The 19,200-nt window shown below is 40.3% G+C and overlaps 1 protein-coding gene across 5 annotated transcripts in view; it reads right to left on the reverse strand.

Moving 5' to 3' along the window:
• The window catches only part of FNDC3B (fibronectin type III domain containing 3B), a 400,148-nt gene that overhangs the window by 1,039 nt on the left and 379,909 nt on the right, over window positions 1-19,200 (reverse strand). For 4 of the 5 annotated variants that reach the window (XM_066348040.1, XM_066348039.1, XM_066348036.1 and 1 more), the window contains 3 exons: window positions 11,904-12,070; window positions 9,383-9,510; window positions 2,021-2,541 (listed from right to left, as the gene is read on the reverse strand). In XM_066348040.1, the coding sequence (XP_066204137.1) occupies window positions 2,230-2,541; window positions 9,383-9,510; window positions 11,904-12,070 (607 nt within the window). In that variant the 3' untranslated portion in view covers window positions 2,021-2,229. Of the gene's footprint in view, window positions 1-2,020; window positions 2,542-9,382; window positions 9,511-11,903; window positions 12,071-19,200 lie in introns of those variants that run through there. The other variant, XM_066348038.1, reaches the window with a different exon arrangement.

Here is a 19,200-nt window from a genome sequence, read left to right on the forward strand (position 1 = left end):
GGTTATAATACATATTTAAATAGAGGGATAAGTTTTGGAAGGCCAGAACTTTGGCAAAAATATATTTACCTTGATATCATCAGTTTGCAAGGCTAATTAAACTATTATAGTCAATAACAAAATACAGAACTCTCTAGTACTTACTACATCAATATAGGCACACAGAATAATTCATTAATCTTAGCACTTTCTTTAAGAGATGATTATGGTTTTTTTGGGTACATGTAAACGTTTCAATCACTGATAATGGGTTTTTTTTTGTTTTTTTTTTGGCATTTAATGCACTAGATGCTCTTATCTTTAAAAACACAAGAAAATGTCAGAAGATTGATAATACTACAGATGTTGCCAAGGAATAAGACTGACCTAAAATTACAAAAGTATAAAACACACACAAAAATAAAACATGCTACAAGAGAAAATTAGTACATAAGTACATTTAAAAAATTTTACAATAAATAAAGATTGCACTGTAATTGGCATTTAAAGTACTGTATGCAGAATATAGTATAAATAAACCAAAAACAAAATAATGTTGGTTTCCCCATGACTTTGGTATGGGAATATTATAAGCTATTACAGGATACTGCATCTTAACACAACACAGACCAAGCACAAAATAACTATGATCAAGAAAAACCAAGTAGCAAAAATATACAGAAACAGAAGGCGGGGGACACTGTGTCTGTTGCACCCTTTTGGAATATATTTGCACCTCCAACTCTTAAATGTCCCTGAGGTACGCGAACATTATGGACTTCATATAAATAATCCGATGACTTTGGGTTAAAATTGATTATCTCATGACTCAAAATAAACATGCAAGAGTAACACTTTGCACTCCAATAGCACCTGTTAATCAAGATCTCAAAGCACTTACAAACATTAGAATCCCCACTTTTTTATTTACTTTTATTTTTAATGCATGGAAAAACTGAGGCACAGAGAGGTAAAGTGACGTGTTCAGGTCATGCAGCAAGTTAGTGACAGCTTCAGGGAAAGAATCCGGGCTCCTTGACCCCCAAACACCCTGTGCTTACCACCAAATACCATTTCCTCTCCACACGTGGCCAGGTCAACCCCACAAAAATAGGAGCTACAAATTTAGATGACTCTTTTGGTTCTTACCAATTTCCATCTTCTGTTAGCTTAGTATTATGAGCACTGAATTAAAGTATTGAAACTCAGTGATTTCACTGATACCTCAAAGAACAGCCTAAAGGCAAATCTTTCAAAAATAATGAGCTGACGTATAAGAAGAAGACTGCTCACAATTAGTGTAAATCATGGACAATGGGCAGAGGCACTAAACTGTCACCAGTTCTCGTCATATAACTCTGGTCAAACATAACAGAATATAATAACTCTAGCGATTAGATTAGAAGTAGTTATATACAAAGACAAACAAACAAACAAGTTAAAGCAGCTTTTAAAATAGCTGAACAAGGAAACAACTAACTATTGCACAATGCCCTCTTAAAGTTACTGCTATGAATCGAGCCCTCTTAAAGTTACTTCTATGAATTGACGTGGTCAAATGCTCCATAATTTATAGGTGCATTTTGGTTACTTGATTTCTTAGACAGGCAGCTCATAATGTTAAAATCATAAGAGATACAAATTATTAAAACATTTTAGATTAAAGTACACATTTTGATTTAAATGAGCTAAACACAGTTAAAAGACTGAGTGACAATATGGTTGTTTAGGGCAGTCTTCTCTGAGTAAACACATCTTCTATATGTTGTTGTGTGACAATACTCTGGACAACACTGAAATCCTAGCCCTGTGATTATACACACTGTGGTTCACTGATAGCTATAGATGGTCAAAACATAAGAAGTGACTGGTGAATGTAAATTACTAAACTGTAATATGGAAAAAATCAAAGGCTTGCAAAAGACGTCAATGAAAACAGAATAAAGGCAGATCTGAAAATGTAAAAGAAAGATAAGAAAGCTAGCTTTTGGTATCTGGTTTGCTTTTCTCTTTCTTTCTTTCTTTTTTTTTTTTTTTAAAAAAAAAAAATCCAGTTTAATCTCTTCCTAGTTTTGCATTTCAAAAAGGTGCACCAAAACACTGATTTTTTTCCCTAGCTAAATCTGTAAAACAAGAAAGGTATATAAATCAAAGAACAAAAGGGCTTAAAAAGGGGATTATCTGAATAAATGTGTGTATTAAAATGTGTAGCATTAATTAAATTCATACCTCTAGTTTTGCTGGGTTTGTTTACTTCATTAGGAAGTACTGTAATATAAAGGCAAATAAAATGGACAAAGTTGCAAAGCCAACCACAATGAGGGCGGCAAACTGTTCATCAGTAGGCATCATGCTCTTCATTTTGGGATCGTCTAAGCTCCCCAGGTCCCCTGTAAGCATGACCTCACTTCGCTGTAACAGAAAAGCCGCGGAGGGGCTGAAAGCTCCGCAGAGCTCCTGAGAGCTGTCTGAGCAGCGGCGACACGCACACACGCGGAACCTGTAGTCTGTGTTGGTCTGGAGGCCTGAGATTTGGAATGTGGCTTCTTCTCCCTTGTACACCTTCAAGAAAAAAAAAAAGTCCTGGTCAATTCATTCATAATAATACTTGCTATCTAAAGTAATAATCATATAACATCAGGAGGTGCATGAACCTGGTTTGGTTCAAATGAACTCTGTAACAACATCAGGAATTACATAGAAAGGTATTTTTTCCAATCTGTATCTTATCCACAAAAAAGGTACTCCAACCCACTCTGAATAAAACAATATAAAATTTAGTGGCTCTGACAATGACAGGAGATAAGGCACTGACTAGAATTGTAGCTGATGGAAGTAATAGAGGTGTATCTAGCTGAATTTCAATAATTATTTAGGCTATAAATCAGAAGATGACTTAATTCTTACAAAGGGCTCTATGATCTTGATAGAACAAATAAGGATATTTTAGTTAAAAGAATTAAAAACAATAAATTGTATAAACAATGAAATGCCAAGTGTCAGCTGAATGATTTTCTGACAGCTTAACAATCGATGGAACGCTACGCCATTCCACTATCCCACCTCTAGCCCTAATAGGTAAGTCCTACTGTGACTTCTAATTCTGTAATTAGCTTTACCTGTTCTGGAAGTCCATATAAACAGAATCAGAGTAGACACTCTCTTGTACCTACAAGACTCAACCATTAACCACATTGCAGACCATCTGCCCTGGGTTCTGCAGCGGAAGGAAAATACTGCTTTATAACATGCAGAAAGCAGCCCCTGCCTAGTGTGTACCAAGCAAAGCCTTGTAAAGCGTTGCTGTGATGTGGCATCTTAATATCTGCCATCAAACCATGACCACATTGCAAAAACCACTTAATAACCTATCCCACAAAGGTTTCAGAGAATTTTGCAAAGTGGATTCCAATTTTAACATCTATTTAAATGAGTTAAGATAGTTGGCCCAGAAGCATATACCATCTCCTAGAAACCCACTTCATGAAATCTTGAACAGAGCATTTATATATAATTCTGATTGCACCTCTCAACTCTAACCCTCAGAGTGAAGATCTCTAAAAATGTACAGTATTTTGAAATCAAAGGAATGCTACGTTTCTTGGACCATTAGGCAAAAAGCTTAGTGAAGGAAAATGAATATTTGGTGAAAGGGAACTTCCTTGATGACAAGTCTAATCAAAAGCTAGGCTTTACTTGGTAAATGATTTTCTTTTAGTCATTCTTACTGTTTTAATTAGAAAATCTCCCCTCTTTTACCAGCAATGGCAATATGATGTTAACATTATCTAATATTTATTGTAAATATATTGTGTGTGGGACTGTGTTCTGTTACCTCCACAGCCACCACACAATGGCTTGAACAGAGTAGACACTCAGTGTGTTCTCTAATCAGAACCACAAATACACAATGATAGATATTCTACCACCACACTGTCTGAGAAGAGGGACATGAGTATAAGAAGACACACACAGACTAGAGGCAACAGGAGTTTACAGTGCAGGCACAGCCATCACTGTAAAAAAGAGAATCATTAACAATGATTATGTTGTTGTTTTTAGTGTATCGATAGAAAAGATGGAGTTTCTAATCTACTTTAGAAATAGTCAGCAATGCTTAGTAAAGCCTTTTGGATTCATTCTTAGCTAAGAAAAAATGAAAACAATCCCCAAACCCCATTTTCTGAGGATTCGAATTCCTGCAGTTTGAATTAACTGATGTGTTTGTGTAAATAGCCACAGCCCGGCCATGACCACAAATCACAGGGTCACCAGCCCCCGCAGCACAGCCGTGCCTCCCTCCGCGCGGTGACAGCTCCTGGCCGGGCTGCAGCTCTCCACACAGGGCAGAGCTGTGCCTCCTGTCCATTTAAGATATCCAGTTAAGATTTCCATTTAAGATCACAGTAAGTATATATGCAATATCATTTTTACAAAGACAATTTCCGTTCCTGGTTTCATGTACAATATATTTTAAAGTAATTTTGACATGTTTTTTCCAAATGTAAGGTTTAAAATAATACCCAGAAAACCAGAATGAAGAATCTGTGACCCTTATTATAGAACACCATGCTGTGTAGCTGAAATCCTTTAAACAGAGCCTTTGGGGGCAGCTCACTGGAACTTGTATCTGGACCAGGGTCTGCATCTCTTCACTGATGTCACCCCTCACCCAAGAACTGGAAAGGGAGACACAACTGCACAGCATAGTCACTCCCACAGTGCCTTCTCAAGACTGAGAGGATCTGATGTTCACAGGAACCCTGCGTTCAGTCTCCCCACTTTTACAAGACAACCAAGGCTCAGCGAGGTGAACTAATTCCTCCAACACCCTCCCCATAGAGGATCCAAGGCTGGGCAGACATCACGTATCCGAGTCAGAGAGGACAGGCCAGGCTGGTTACAGCACCGCCTCCCGGGGCGTGCTGTTTTCCAGCCAGCGGGCACAGCGCTGAGAACACTATCCACGCTGTCTGTTACACGCCAGGCATCGGCCACAGTGCAAACAAAGCACCTACCAGTTTCTCTATAAACCCAGGGCCCTACACCTGGACTCCAGGAAATGGAATATAAATTTATTTCACATGAAAATTTTACTAAATGTATACATGAGGATGTTTCTGGTGTGAGGGGTCATGACCTTTGTCCAATACTTAGAGGGATTTGTAAATCTAAAAAACCCCCACTAAGAATCAGTAAAATAAATGATGGCTTTTAACTATCTCCTTCTTGATCTATTCCTATTTGCTTTGGATTTGGCACTTTAATCATGAAAAAATAAAAACCTGTGCATGAGACAGTTATAGCTTCAGGTTTACTTTCTGTTGGGAAATTGAATGAAAAGCCATTACAATATATGTAGGCTCCACGATTCTGCTCTGCCAAGAGAAGGTCTGTGCCTACAGCACCTTATGTGATGCCACGAAGAATCAACGTGCCCAGTGCTACAGTCTGAAAATGATAATAAAAATATGTTGACACACAGGTGTCATCTAGTTAAATATGGAGCTCTATATGTTTTGAGATGCTTCAAAAGTCTTAATGTAACAAATATGAGCACCAAATATATTAATTTGTCAAAATTCTGACTCCGAACAGGTAATGATGTCTTACAATTCATTACCTTTTCTTAAATATTTTTTATAAAAATTACTGCTTTCTGAACAGGAATGTTAAAATGAATGATTTCACTACATTTTTATGTATGTATTTAACTGTTATATTTTGTGCAAATGCTTACATACCTTGTGCAAATTTTCATTCTTTGTAAGAACGCTTTACAATTAATATTGATTGAAAAGGAGTTTTAGCTCCTTGAAAAAACCATGTGCTGGGAATGCTTATTAAGCGGCAAAAAGCCAAATCAAGGTAAGCACACATCCTAATGCATAGTAAAATTTTAGGTGAGGTTTTAATATTTTAAATTAATTGTTTCATTATTAAAACCAGCTGCTCACCCCACATCAAAATAGCTGAACAAAAGAAAGCTAATCTGCTAGAACCAAGGCAAAGGAAAAGTCAGTGTTTCAAGCAAAACATCAGCAATGGCCTCGGCCTTTGCCGCATCTTGCTGTAAAAGTAAGTTTGGGAGCAGAAGGACACCCACCTATTATGGGTGATTTTTTTTCACCGGAGTTACAAACATCACTTGTAAACCCTGAAGTTTACTCTTTTCACTACTGAAAGTATAAATAACCTATTCCTTGGAAACTGCCTCTGTCATGCTCACAAGAAACACTGAGTGGGTGCCTACCTATGTGTTCCAGGAAAAAGAACGAGTAAAACAGCCCATGTATTAGCGGATCCTGATTTGTGCTCCCTAAGAGCCTGAAACTCTACAGTGGGCTGCGCTCAGCAGTGATTATCTCTCATTTTCTTCTGCTTTTCCTCTATGAATTCAACGTCTGTTATTTCTGGACTATAATTATTTTAACCATTACTCTGCCCACATAATATAAATAGCTTTTATTCCCTATGTTGTGTCCAGAACAAGAGATTGAAGTACTCAAAACATCATGTTTAACTTAATGCTTATTGAACAGGGAAAAGCAAAAAACTCAGTACAAATTGTTCCTGACCCAACTGAGGCTCTTCATGTACCACTGTCAGCCTTAGTCATTCCTGTAAATGCAGGGAAGACACAGGTATGTGAAGAATGCTAATTCCTACCTCCTGAGCCGGCCCCAAAGTACTGTGTTTTCACCTATTTTTAACAAGAAACTCTTGTTTGTCTAAGGCAGGGGTAGTCAACCTTTTTATACCTACCGCCCACTTCTGTATCTCTGTTAGTATAAAATTTTCTAACCACCACTGGTTCCACAGTAATGGTGATTTATAAAGTAGGGAAGTAACTTTACTTTATAAAATTTATAAAGCAGAGTGACAGCAAGTTAAAGCATATAATAATAATTACTTACCAAGTACTTTATGTCGGATTTTCACTAAGTTTGGCAGAATAAATCTTTATAAAACAACTTACTATAGTTAAATCTATCTTTTTATTTCTACTTTGGTTGCTCCGCTACCGCCCACCATGAAAGCTGGAACGCCATCTAGTGGGCGGTAGGGAGCAGGTTGACTACCACTGGTATAAGACGTGTGGGATTGTATATTATATATATGTTTGTGTGACCCTGGGTCTAAACATATATTACATTAAACAAATAGATTCAAAACAGCCAATTTGTCAATAAAATCTAGATTATTGAGTAGATTTACCTATATTTTTGCAATGCCTGACGTGTAAATATACTGAGCAAATAATGCTGCTTTAAAAATACAGAACACTAATCAGTGTGCATTAGGAAGAACATTTGTTTCCAAGAACAGGTGAAAAGCATGAGACGTGGAATGAAAGGTTTTTAAAAGTACAAAAACAAATGAATGCAATGAATGTACTGCTAGGAAATGAACTTTTTAAGTGTCAAGTAATATGTTGTGAAATTTTGTACCATTTTATCCTTTAACCATTTTCCATTGCTCTAGAACAGGACAAGGCTACTGGTGTTAAAGATGGTTGTCTAGTGAGAGAGCCCTCTGCTCTCTATCTGAGCTGGAAGCCCGAAACCAGTTGTATCTTCCCTGTAAGCTGCAGCAACTCCACACGGAAAGTGAAAGAAGTCAGTAGTATTTTTGCTCTTTTTTAAGAGGAATGCTGGAAACTTGGGTGACACCAACCACTGACGTTAATCAATAGTGGTTGGTGTATGTCATAAAGTATGGTGCTTGTAAAATGTGTTGAAAATAATTCATTCTTTTATCTGACACTTCATATTAAGAAAGTTCAGTGAAAAGTACTAAAATTTCTTTGATTCATTTTAGACATTTTTATTCGCTCCTGTTATTATTATACAATGAACATCAACCAGCAATTTAATAAAAATTCTGAATCAAATTATTTTCAACTTGTTTTGTGTACCTGGAGCCTCAAAATCAGAGTAAAATGTTTTCACAGCCTGACCAGGCAGTGGTACAGTAGATAGAGTGTCGGACTGGGATGTAGAGGACCCGGGCTCGAAACCCCGAGGTCGCCAGCTTGAACGCGGGCTCATCTGGTTTTAGCACAGCTCACCAGCTTGAGCCCAAGGTTGCTGGCTTGAGCAAGGGGTCATTTGCTCTGCTGAGCCCCTTGGTCAAGGCACAGATGAGAAAGTAATCACTGAACAATTAAGGTGCTGCAAGGAAGAATTGATGCTTCTCTCATCTCTCTCCCTTCCTGTCTTTCTGTCCCTCTGTTTTTCTTTCTGTCACAAGTCTTCACAAATTATGCTAATTTCAGAAGACAGGTGGCTTTTATCTTCAACTTCCTGGTTTGATATAAGTGTATGACTCTATTAAAACACTGATAAGAAATGGGCCTCGTCCTGGCTGGATGGCTCACTTGGCTGGAGCATTGTCTTGCAATGCAGAGGTGACTGGTTCAGTCCTTGGCTGGGGCACATACAGAAATAGATTAATGCTTCTGTCTCCCCGTTACTCCCTCCCTCTCTCTGTATTCAATAAAAATAAAAAATTTAAAAAATAGGAAAAAATAAAGACAAAAAAAGGCAACAGAGAATAATTAAAAAAAAAAAAAAAGAAATGGGCCTCAGCTTTCCTACTGTAGTAATGGTGTGACACTCTGATTTCACAGAAATAGTTATTAAGTTCCTGGGAACAACTTAGAAACCTAGAGTAGCTGAGTCTTTAAAATTTGCCAGTGATTTAAAATGTGTGGGTTTGGAAGAATTAGGGATCAAAAATAGGTGTGAAAAATCATAAAATCAAATTCGTCATCTGGTAGATTCCAATTACACCTTCTTTTGCATGGGTTTATCAGGTCATCTGCACAGCCTTGCTACACAAAATACGGTCTGTGAACCGGCAACACCGGCATCACCTGGGAGCTTGAACCCTCACCCTGGACCTTACGGAATAAGAGTCATTTTAATAGAATCTTATGCACATTAAAGGGCGACAAGCACTGATCCAAAGCTTCTGAATGATAGGCTGCAAGAGCTGATAGGTCCTAGTCCTTATTCTTTGGTTATAAATTCTATTAAAAAGGCAGACAGGACATAGGCTTCAACTGAAGCCTCTACCTGCCCTCTAGCTCTGACCCTTTAGTTTTCAATTATAAACATACTTTGATATGTGCAAACATCACAACCTATATCAAATACAAATACAGAACTTAAAACTGTAAGACAAGACTATGTTTGAGAATTGAAAGTTTAAGATGAATACATACAAAATAAAGTGTCAACGAGGGCTAATAAACTCTGAAGAACTAGGTAGAGGGTACATGTAGGTAGGCAGTTTCTGTGATTAATTTTAGGAGTAATGCGGCTCACTGGCCACTGAATCTTGCAAAGCAAAGGGAAGGGCCAGAGGCCAGCCTGACGCTGTTCTCACTGGTTCTCACCTGTTTGTACTCAGATTCTCTTCCAACCAGTACCTGCAGGATGTAGTTGACAGGGTCGCCTTTCATTGGTGGTACCGTCTCCCATAAAATTTCACAGGAATTTCCTTCTAACTGTGTTACTCGAGGTGCTGAAATACAAATCCACACATTCAAGATCAACATGAGCAGTGTCTACGTTGGTACCACTGGAGAGGGCGAGTGCTGTGCCTGTCCCTGCACCGAGGGGAGTGTGTCTGCCCTGCCGCCTAGAAAACCAGCAGGCACCCTGTGCACAGGGAAGATGCACCGTGACTGGCAAGCCGTGTCACCCTTTTTCATTATCCTCTTGATAACTGCTTGGCCTGGACTGAATTTTTGTTAACTTTTTGATGGCTATGGAATCACCTTCTATGATTAGGCCCTGTGCTAGGTAATTTGAAGAATGCAAAACCAGGTACCATAAACCCTGTTTTCAAGGAAATTAAGCTGTAACTGAGGGGAGGGGAGAGTAAGGTATGAGATAAGTATAAAAAGAAACACAATGTAGGCAAGTTATAATGAGAACTGCAAATAAAATGTCAGGTAGTTCCAGGGGAGAAAATGTCCTATCCGTGTGATAGTCTAAGGGTGGCTTGAGGAGCAGGAGATGTTTGAAATAAGTCTCAAGATAACGGGCGGCAGTAAAAGCCTTTAGAATTATACATTTATATTAGTTTGTAGTAAGGCATTTAAGATGTTAAAGACATTTCAAATATTTTCTCATAGCTTATCTATATCTATCAGTTTAATTCAATATCCAGTTTTCTGTTTTTTAACTAGAATGTATAACTACTCTCTCTTAACCTCTTTATTCTTTAATTTCTAATTACATGAAATTAATACATTAGAGACAATTATTTCTACTTATAATTTTGTACAAGAATGTTTCAGAAAAGTAAAAGTTTTCTTTAAAAAAGTTGGATTTGGCCAAAACTCCAAACAATTTACATAAAATTAAATTCAGCATCGTATCAGACTAAACAGTTCTCCGCTAAGACAACACCTCCCTGGGTGAGGCAGGACCTGACCAGGCGGCAGGTGAGAAGACCGTTCTCTGCAGTGAATGTGCCCTGAAAAGCTCATGCCATCAGTTCAGTGTTCTGTTTTCCACAGAATGGATCCACCAACAAGCACTGTGAGAGGCAGAGTCAGTGCTGGAGAGTGCCCTGAAGTCGGCTAATGGCGAACTGGCAAACCTTCTCGTCCTGCGGAACACCCATCAGCTGAAAGTCTCTGCTACGGCTGAGAGGTGAAGCTACACTACAGGGCTGGGCACTCACTGCCCATTTGACCCAGCCAGGCTTTGTATGTGCCCATCCATTTACACTATGTTCTCAGTCACAGGAAGCAACTGCCAAAGAGCTTCTAAACTGCTGGGAAGCAGGGAAGCAGGGGGAAGGTATTTACTATAAAGTACCCTGCAAGGAACTATGGGAAACCTGTACAGAATCTAAATCAGACTCTGACCCAGGTCCTGGGGCCCCTAGCCCTCCTGTAATGAACTCAGTGCTCTGGTGTACCGACATAGCTCCTGGGCGGCACTCGTACAGAACCCTTCTTACAGGCTGTGCTTGCCCCCCCCCCCCCCGCCCCTGCCCCCAGCCACCTAAATAATATAGCAAACCTTCACTTTTACCTGGTTCAGGTGGGCAGCCTGTCTATCCGTCAACCTCAAGGTTATTCTGGGCAGCAGCTGGATAAAGCTACCAGTGCTGCCCACCACCTCAAAGACCTCACAAGAATCAGGCCCCCTGGGATCTGGGAGGCAGCTGGGCCTGGCCCCAGGCTGGGTGGGGAGGCTGAGGCTGGGCTGCCAATGGGAGCTGAGGGCTCGGCAGATTTCGTGCAGGGAGAGCCTGGGCAGAGTGGCTTTGCTCACTCTCTGACTCCATGAGGGGCAGAGAGCAAAGCAGACATTCCCAAACCTCGAGACGAACACTCCAGGAGATAAGAGATCACTGCTGCAGCTTAACAGAGAACTCAGGCTTAACTGGGCTTAACTCCCCACAGTGGAGCTCGGCCTGGGTGAACAGACTGCTGACGCTGTCTCTAGTCTCTAAGCTCCAGGACCACTCAGAGAGGGGTGGACCTCCGCTCCTCCTCGTCTTTGGGAAGGGACACTCCCAAACATTCTGTGCTAAATTGTCTTAAGTGCTACCCCTGGAATTCACTCTCATTTCTAAACAGTCTGCCACTCAGGCGTTTCTGTTCTTTGTCTGTCTATCGCCTGTGAGGGGTGAGACTATTAAATTACTAGTACTACTCATTGATATATACTAGAGAAAGTCTACTGGTAGGCCATCTCCTTTAAGGCCTCTCACCCCCCCCAAACCCCCCTCCCAATTTTTCTATCTTTTCTTTTAGAATGTTCTTTTGGTTGTATCTTGCTGGTATTAGAGATATTACAAGAGTATACTTAAAGTCAGACTGTCACCTCCTACTTTAAGTTCCAACATTTCCTTCCTCTCACAGAAGAGCATGCCAGAGTACACAGTCTACAGACCTTTGAGGGTGGGGGGAACACTCTTGGTCGTGCTGAAGGTGTAGGTTTCCGAGAAGGGCCCCTCCCCAGCCTCGCTGGCTGCCTGGATTCGGAAGGAGTAGCACGTGAACTCTGTCAGTCTCTGGACCTTGTAGGTGTGGCTGGGTCCTCTGTAGATGGAAATAAACCTAAAAGGAGCAGAATCCATTAGCGGCATGAACTTCTTTACTGACAAGAGGTTAATTATGATAGAAAATAGTGGAGCAGAATAGGCCAACTTGGTAAATGCTTTTTATACAGTCTGAATTATAATATCAACCAGTTGCTATGTTATAGTTAAGGTCTAATATATCTTTACATAAAATAAAAACACAAATTTAATACATAAAAGGCTTAGAATGCAATCCCTTTACTTATGTTACAGATTCTAAAACTAGTTATTTATACTTGTTCAATAAAATTAAAATTTTTTCATAATGGTAGTATGTTCATAATCTGATACTGTTAACCTACTTTCTACTATGTACCAGACAATAAAATTAGTGTTAACTGAGCACCTGAGAAATACAATGTCCTCTTTTCCTGAATTTGGCAAATAACTGAGGTTTAGCTAGAAAATAAATTTTAACCTTTCCCTTCCCAACAGCTTTCAAAGCCCCTTTCCTAAACCAGTAAGAAGACATTTAGGATTATCAATCTTTGAGAAAATATGCAAAAGAGAAAATATAATTTGCTCTGAATCATCCATCATAGTTAATCAAAATAACAGAAAAATAGCACAGGTAGGCTAAAAAGTTTAGACTGGCAGCTTCTGGATCCTTCTCCCAACAAGACCAATACAAAATATTTGTACTTCTCTGCTATGTAATATTTCTGTAATTTCCATAAAGACATAAGCATAGAGAGATGAGATTAAAAAAAAAAAAAGACCTTACATTTCAACTCTTTCCCCTCAGGGTCATGAAAAATTACTATTTATACAACGAAAATGAATTACTTATACAACATATGGTTGTAATTTGTCTTTTATAGCTAACTGCAAATTTTTGGAAAAAACTTAACTTCCTATAAACTATCTAGGATCTTTAGTAGGTTCCAATCCCATTGGCCCAGGGACACTTTGAGAACATTACATGAGCTAATCCAACCATACTGTCTTGTCCTACACACAGGCCGAGTGGCCTCCCAGTTCCCATTGTTTTATCACAGCACCACAGAGACAACCGCAGTGTTCAGATACTGCTGCAGTTAGTCAATGACAGTCATAATTCAAAATGTAACTCCTAGGTCGATTTGGCCTAAGGGTTAAGCAAAAATTCACGTATTCATGTAGCAAACATCTGAACATCTGCTGTGTGCCAGGCTCTGTGGATTCGAAGCTGAATAAGAACCATCCCTATAAGCCAGCTGGTCCTGTGTGTGGGCAGGGCTTTCTGAAAAAGAGGAGAAGCTTTTCCATGTTTGAGAGGACAGTCCCTCTGGATAGATGGGAGGATGGACAGAGAAGAAACCACCTTTTTTATCAAACATGTCAGAATCAATACTTACTTATAAATACCCATGCATTCACCAGCCTTTGCAATAGAGTTTGTGAGCCCGAGTCATTTTACCTATTAAATGTTCCTTCTGCTTTGCTCTGGAAGGAAGCACCTTTTACTGAAGTTTAATTTCAGGAAAAGCCAGAGTCCAGCCTGAAACCCACAAATACCATGGCAACCTACCCAGTGCTCTTGCCACACTACCACCTTAATGAAGATACCCTTGCTAATGCTAGAGGCAAACAGCTATTTATTAACTCAGCTTCACCTGGGCAGTCTCTAACGTGAGTGATTGCCCTTAATTATACCACAAAATGGAGGTCACCGTGTAAGAAGTAAAAGTGTTACATCTTCATTACAAATTTACAATAAAGCCTGGGTTTTAAAGGAGTCTGGAGAGGACTACAACCAACAGCACAGGCTCCCTATTGTGCCCTGCTCTAGGAGAACGCTTCCTTTTGAAAATAAGCTCAACGTGTCTACACAGGCAGTAGAATAAGCATGTGACTGCTCCTTTAATTTAGTCCACTCTGGTCCGGAGCTAACAAATCATGACCTGCTTGCTGCTCTGATGAAAGCGATCCCTGCTTTGTCTGACCTTCCTGCCCCCAGAGAGGGCATGGGTAGAAATCTGAAGAGGTGAGGAGCGGAGGAGTTTTCTTATTTTGTTCTCAAAATGTGCAAGGAAATACCTAAAACAGATGACAGCTAACTCTTATGTCACGTAATTAACCAGGTCCAGAGCCCTCAGTAAGTGTAAGAAAGACAATTAACAGCATGACACAGGCTCTCTCCTTGAGTGCAAGGGGGGGGGGGGTGAGGAGGGGCAACAGGGGAGACATCAGGATTCTAAGAGTTTGGGAATGAACGTTCCAAGATAGCCAAGCACCAACAGTGTCAATGCCACACCATGTGCCCACCTAGAGAACAGATGCACCATGTCCCCAAGGGGCGGTGTCCTAAGGTGGACACACAAGCACCTAAGGGCAGAGGAGTTGAGAATGAAGCTGAATGATTGTACTGCTGCCTTCCGAGGACCTCCCTCCAGTCACTCAATCCCCTAGGAGACGTTTCATGAGACAGCAAGTCTGCACATTGTTTAAGAGCACAGTGTGTCCATAAAGTCATGGTGCACTTTTGACCGGTCACAGGAAAGCAACAAAAGATGATAGAAATGTGAAATCTGCACCAGATAAAAGGAAAACTCTCCCAGTTTCATACCTATTCAGTGCAGTTCAATGAGGGCTCATGCACAGATTTTTAGGGCTCCTTAGGTAGCTATCCCGTATAGCCTCTACAGACTCGTCACTGACAGATGGCCTACCAGAACGGGGTTTCTCCACCAAACTGCCGGTTTCCTTCAACTGCTTATCCCACTGAGTAATGTTATTCCTATGTGGTGGCGCTTCGCTATAAACATGCCGATATTCACACTGCACTTTGGTCACGATTCGAATTTAGCAAGCCACAGAACACACTGAACTTTCCTCTGTACCGTCCACATCTCGACTGGCATGGCCGTGGGCTGCTCCACTGTATACACGGTGTTACATCATCATCTGCGCATGCGCACATGCTGCCACATCATCCTACAGAAACTGGGAGGGTTTTCCTTTTATTTGGTGCAGATTTCACATTTCTATCGTCTTTTGTTGCTTCCTGTGACCGGTTAAAAGTGCACCATGACTTTACGGACACACTGTAAATTAATCTAATTTGGTGACCAAAGAGTAAAAATGAAATGTTCACTCTGTTTCTTTTAGTATATTAATGTTCCTGTGCTACACAAACACAATGAAATAATGTGTGTGTATTAGGTGACACAGTTTTTGGACCACATATATGTTCAAAAGTCAGTGAGTAATTTTAGTATCAGTTCAGGCTAAAGCATTTGGAGCCACAGGGATCCCCTATGGTATCACTGTCCCTTAAAGTTCACCCTGGACCCACACCAGCAGCAGTTCCTGAGGGTCTGCTACTCCATCCTCAATCCCTGTTGCCCACAGCCATGTACCTTTGGAGGCATCAACCCCATGGCCCATGACTCCTGGGTGAACACCAAGGAAGAAGAGGACAGGAGTGGAAACACTTGGGGGTCCACTGCAGTGCTGCCCCACTGGCCATAAGAACTGAAGGGAGAGTGGGTAATAAAATCTTCCAGTCGGCAGACTTGCATTTGATTTCAAGTTCAACTGTGGTGATCTTGGGCTCTATAGTCAGGTAAGCTCTTTCTTCCTCTGTAAATAGGTAAGATAACAGAGCCTACCCCTCAGGGGGTGGTTGTGAGAATCAAAGGGTTATAATACAGGGAGAGCCCATTACAAAATGCCTAGCACTTGTTATCAATAACAAAGCACCAAGGTTCATGAATTGATTTAGTTCCTTTCTCAAGGTTGGAGAAGCCTGAAAGATGTCCCCAGAATGCATCCTTCTCACTTACACTTCCTCAGGCTTTCCTGAGTTGGAGAGAGAGCTGTGGATGTGAATACCATGCACCCTGTCCAGTGAACCCAGGCCAAGGAGGCCAAGAACTGCTGCTGACAACAGATGGCAAAGGGGGCAAGCAGAGGTTTCTACATACATGCTGCCTATTAATGGAAATCTGGGCATTTTTACCTAGGAAAAGAAAAAATGGAAAGAAATGCTCTATTGTACAAAAAAAACCCAACAATTTACTTGTGAGGAAAAATGTAAACAAGGGAGAAGTTGGGTGGCTCAATGAATAGATTCTCTTATGGCTCTGCCTCTGGCTTGCTGCAGTATGACAGAATGTCTTCCTGAAACTAAACACTTGGATAGTAAAAAGCACACATGGGTTTTAATGCTGGCAATTTATCAGTGATTAAAAAATACTCTACATATCTGATTGCAAAATAATTCTGCTCGTTCTGCTTGCTGGTCAGAGTCCTCCATGAGGGGCACGAAGACTGTGGCCACAGGGAAGAGTCCGTTACTGTAAAGCCAGGAGCCATGGCCAGAGCCACTATCACAGCAGCCCGGCCCTTGCAGGTTCGCATTGGATTCGGACAGTCGGTAAAGAAACCATGGAGCCAAGAACTGATGGGCCTTCATCTTTAATCCTAGCTTGCACCCGGCGGGCAAGTAAAAATACACACTGGGCTCCAAAACCCAGTCACATTCAGTGCTCACAAAGCCACTGACTTATCCGAGTTTCCTAGAATCAAAGGTTTCTAGCTCACCAGCCTTATTCTCCTCAGTTCCCCATCTCCTTCCTTATCCTAGATACAAACTCTACACAAACTGACATCTCACTCAGCACTCCGCCATCTTGGCTGCTTCTCCTGGCCTCCTCCACGTGGCCTTTCTCTGCTCTCCTCTGCTCTCTCTTCTAATGATAATCTCAGGAACCAAGCGTGCAAGCTCCCGTTCTACCCCTATTTTATAGTGTAGATTCAAAACCCTTAATCCAATATACAAAATAGGGAAGTCTCTAATACAAAGTCACTTTCTGAGGCAAGATTGGATTGTACCACCCCACATCAAAAAGGGTAGGAAAGGCTTAATCCCAAAACCAAGCCCCAGGCTACAAGGATTCTGCCTGCCTTTAGCCCACCTCAACACACATTAATATCACCTGGGCATAATGGATTTTATCTGCCCAACAGTTACCCTCACTGTAAACTTCAACCAGGTTAACTCCTAAGGCCGAGTTTCCAGAGGCTTGGGGATGACAACTGTCTTGTTCAGCTGGCAGAGTTTGTATGAGACCCAAATGAAAGGACGGAGTAAATGCTACAATGCATACTGAAGATACACCAGGAAGGCAAAACAACAGATTCTCGACACTTTCAGAAACTCTATGGGTAGTTATACTTTTAACCTCAGTGTTTTAAGCTGTCATATTCTGAAAGGTGACTTTTTTTGCACTGAAGTGCAACTGAAGGAAGAAACCCAACATGTTACATCTTTGAATGTTTCTTTATGTTAAATAATTTTAGAGGAAAATGATAAATAAAGAATTTAATTTTTAAATGTGCTCCTTTAAAAAGTTTTGTTTCAAAGATATATCCAAGAATGCTCTTGGATAGCTTGTAACTTGAATTTGCAGAACATAAGAGATAATGCAAAGGATTTTGTGTTCATTCCTTTGTCACTATCTTATAATTCCTAAACCATTGCAGGCTACCGGCAGCCTGTTAGTACAAACTTGTCAAAATGATCCAACCTGCTGACCTAAAGTGGCCTGCAGTCTACTGAGGCCGCAAAGGACACATTTCAAAACCTATTTCACAATATTACCAACCAACAGATGCTATTAAGCTCAATACAGCTATATTCCTTAACAATGACAAGCCTTTATTTTTTCTGTTTCCCTGGGCTTTGCGGTGTGTGTGCGTGCATGCCTGCGTGTCTGTGAATTTCCTATTACTGAAGTGATGTTTGGGAATAGAGAATGTTCAAAAACAAGGATGAACAGTATGTGGAAGAACACCGAGTCCTGTCATGTCTATGTAGAAGCAGATGGAAACAGATGGCCTTGTGTGGGGAGACCTGAGGCAGGGGCGGGGAAGGTGCATTTCCTAAACTTGTTTTGATGTTAATGAGAGTCCCCATTTAAGCCTGACCTGTGGTGGCACAGGGGATAGGTAAAGCATTGACCTGGAATGCTGAGGTTGACGGTTCGAAACCCTGGGCTTGCTGGTCAAGGCACATATGGAAGTTGATGCTTCCTGTTCCTCCCCTTCCTTCTCTCTCTCCTCTCTAAAATAAATAAAATCTAAAATAAAAAAAAGGGAGAGTCCCCATTTTCAGACTGAGCATGAATAGTGCAAACAGTGATTTTCCAAACATCACTGAGAAAAGGGGCTGAATCACTACCCCACATCCACAGCTGTATATGGACCTTCTGGCTTGTGACGATCAGGTTGCAATACCTTATGGTTATGCTCCTTTTCTAAGAGATAAAACACCATTATAGCTATTGATGAAACTCTTTACATAGAATACAAAAAATTTCTATCTCTCTCTTTTTTTGTTCAAACTGGACTTAGTTATTGATATATTAAGAAGAGATTTATTTATATTCAAAGAAAGGACAACTAGAATCTCTAAAGACCACCAGAGAATACTGAAACCCCCGTTCTTCTTTGCTTTCAAATGGATGCAGTGGAATCTCCTCCTCCAGGACTCTTCCCAGTCTTCCAAATTTCCATTTGTCTATCTCTATTTTAGTGGCCTTGAGTCAATCTTACTTGATTTAGGAAAAATAATAAGGAAAATGCTATCTAATTTAATTCAGTCACATATTTTTAAATAGATAGAATTCTATTTTCAAATAGAAGAAAAACAACTATAATCTGAATTCTACTTCTGGTTTAATTAAGATATCAAATAGTTCATTTTCCACCCCTCACCTCTGGCTATGTCTAGTCGTTTTATCCTGAAACAGACTAAGCTGGCAATATTCTTTATTTTGTAAGCTGAATTTTTATGCTCCTTTTCTAAGAAACAGAAACACTTTTTTCTATTAATCAGGGACTGGCGACTAGCATCATTAACTCTGTTTTGTAGAGAGACACTAAAACAAAAAGAAGTTAAAGGATATGCTCTAGGCATCTAGAAAGTAACAGATCTGGGATTTAACACCGTGGTTGAGAAGGACAATTGCTTTCTGGTAACTGAAGGTGATATAAAAATGTCAGTTACCCAACGAGGGTCATTACGTGAATCAGGAACTATACAGAGAAACAAAGGCCATTCTCACATCTATTTCATTTAATTCAGCAATACCTTCTGAGATATAGAAGCAGGAGCTTATT

The sequence above is a fragment of the Saccopteryx leptura genome, chromosome 8, assembly GCF_036850995.1.
Source record: "Saccopteryx leptura isolate mSacLep1 chromosome 8, mSacLep1_pri_phased_curated, whole genome shotgun sequence".
In the NCBI taxonomy this organism is placed as follows: domain Eukaryota; kingdom Metazoa; phylum Chordata; class Mammalia; order Chiroptera; family Emballonuridae; genus Saccopteryx; species Saccopteryx leptura.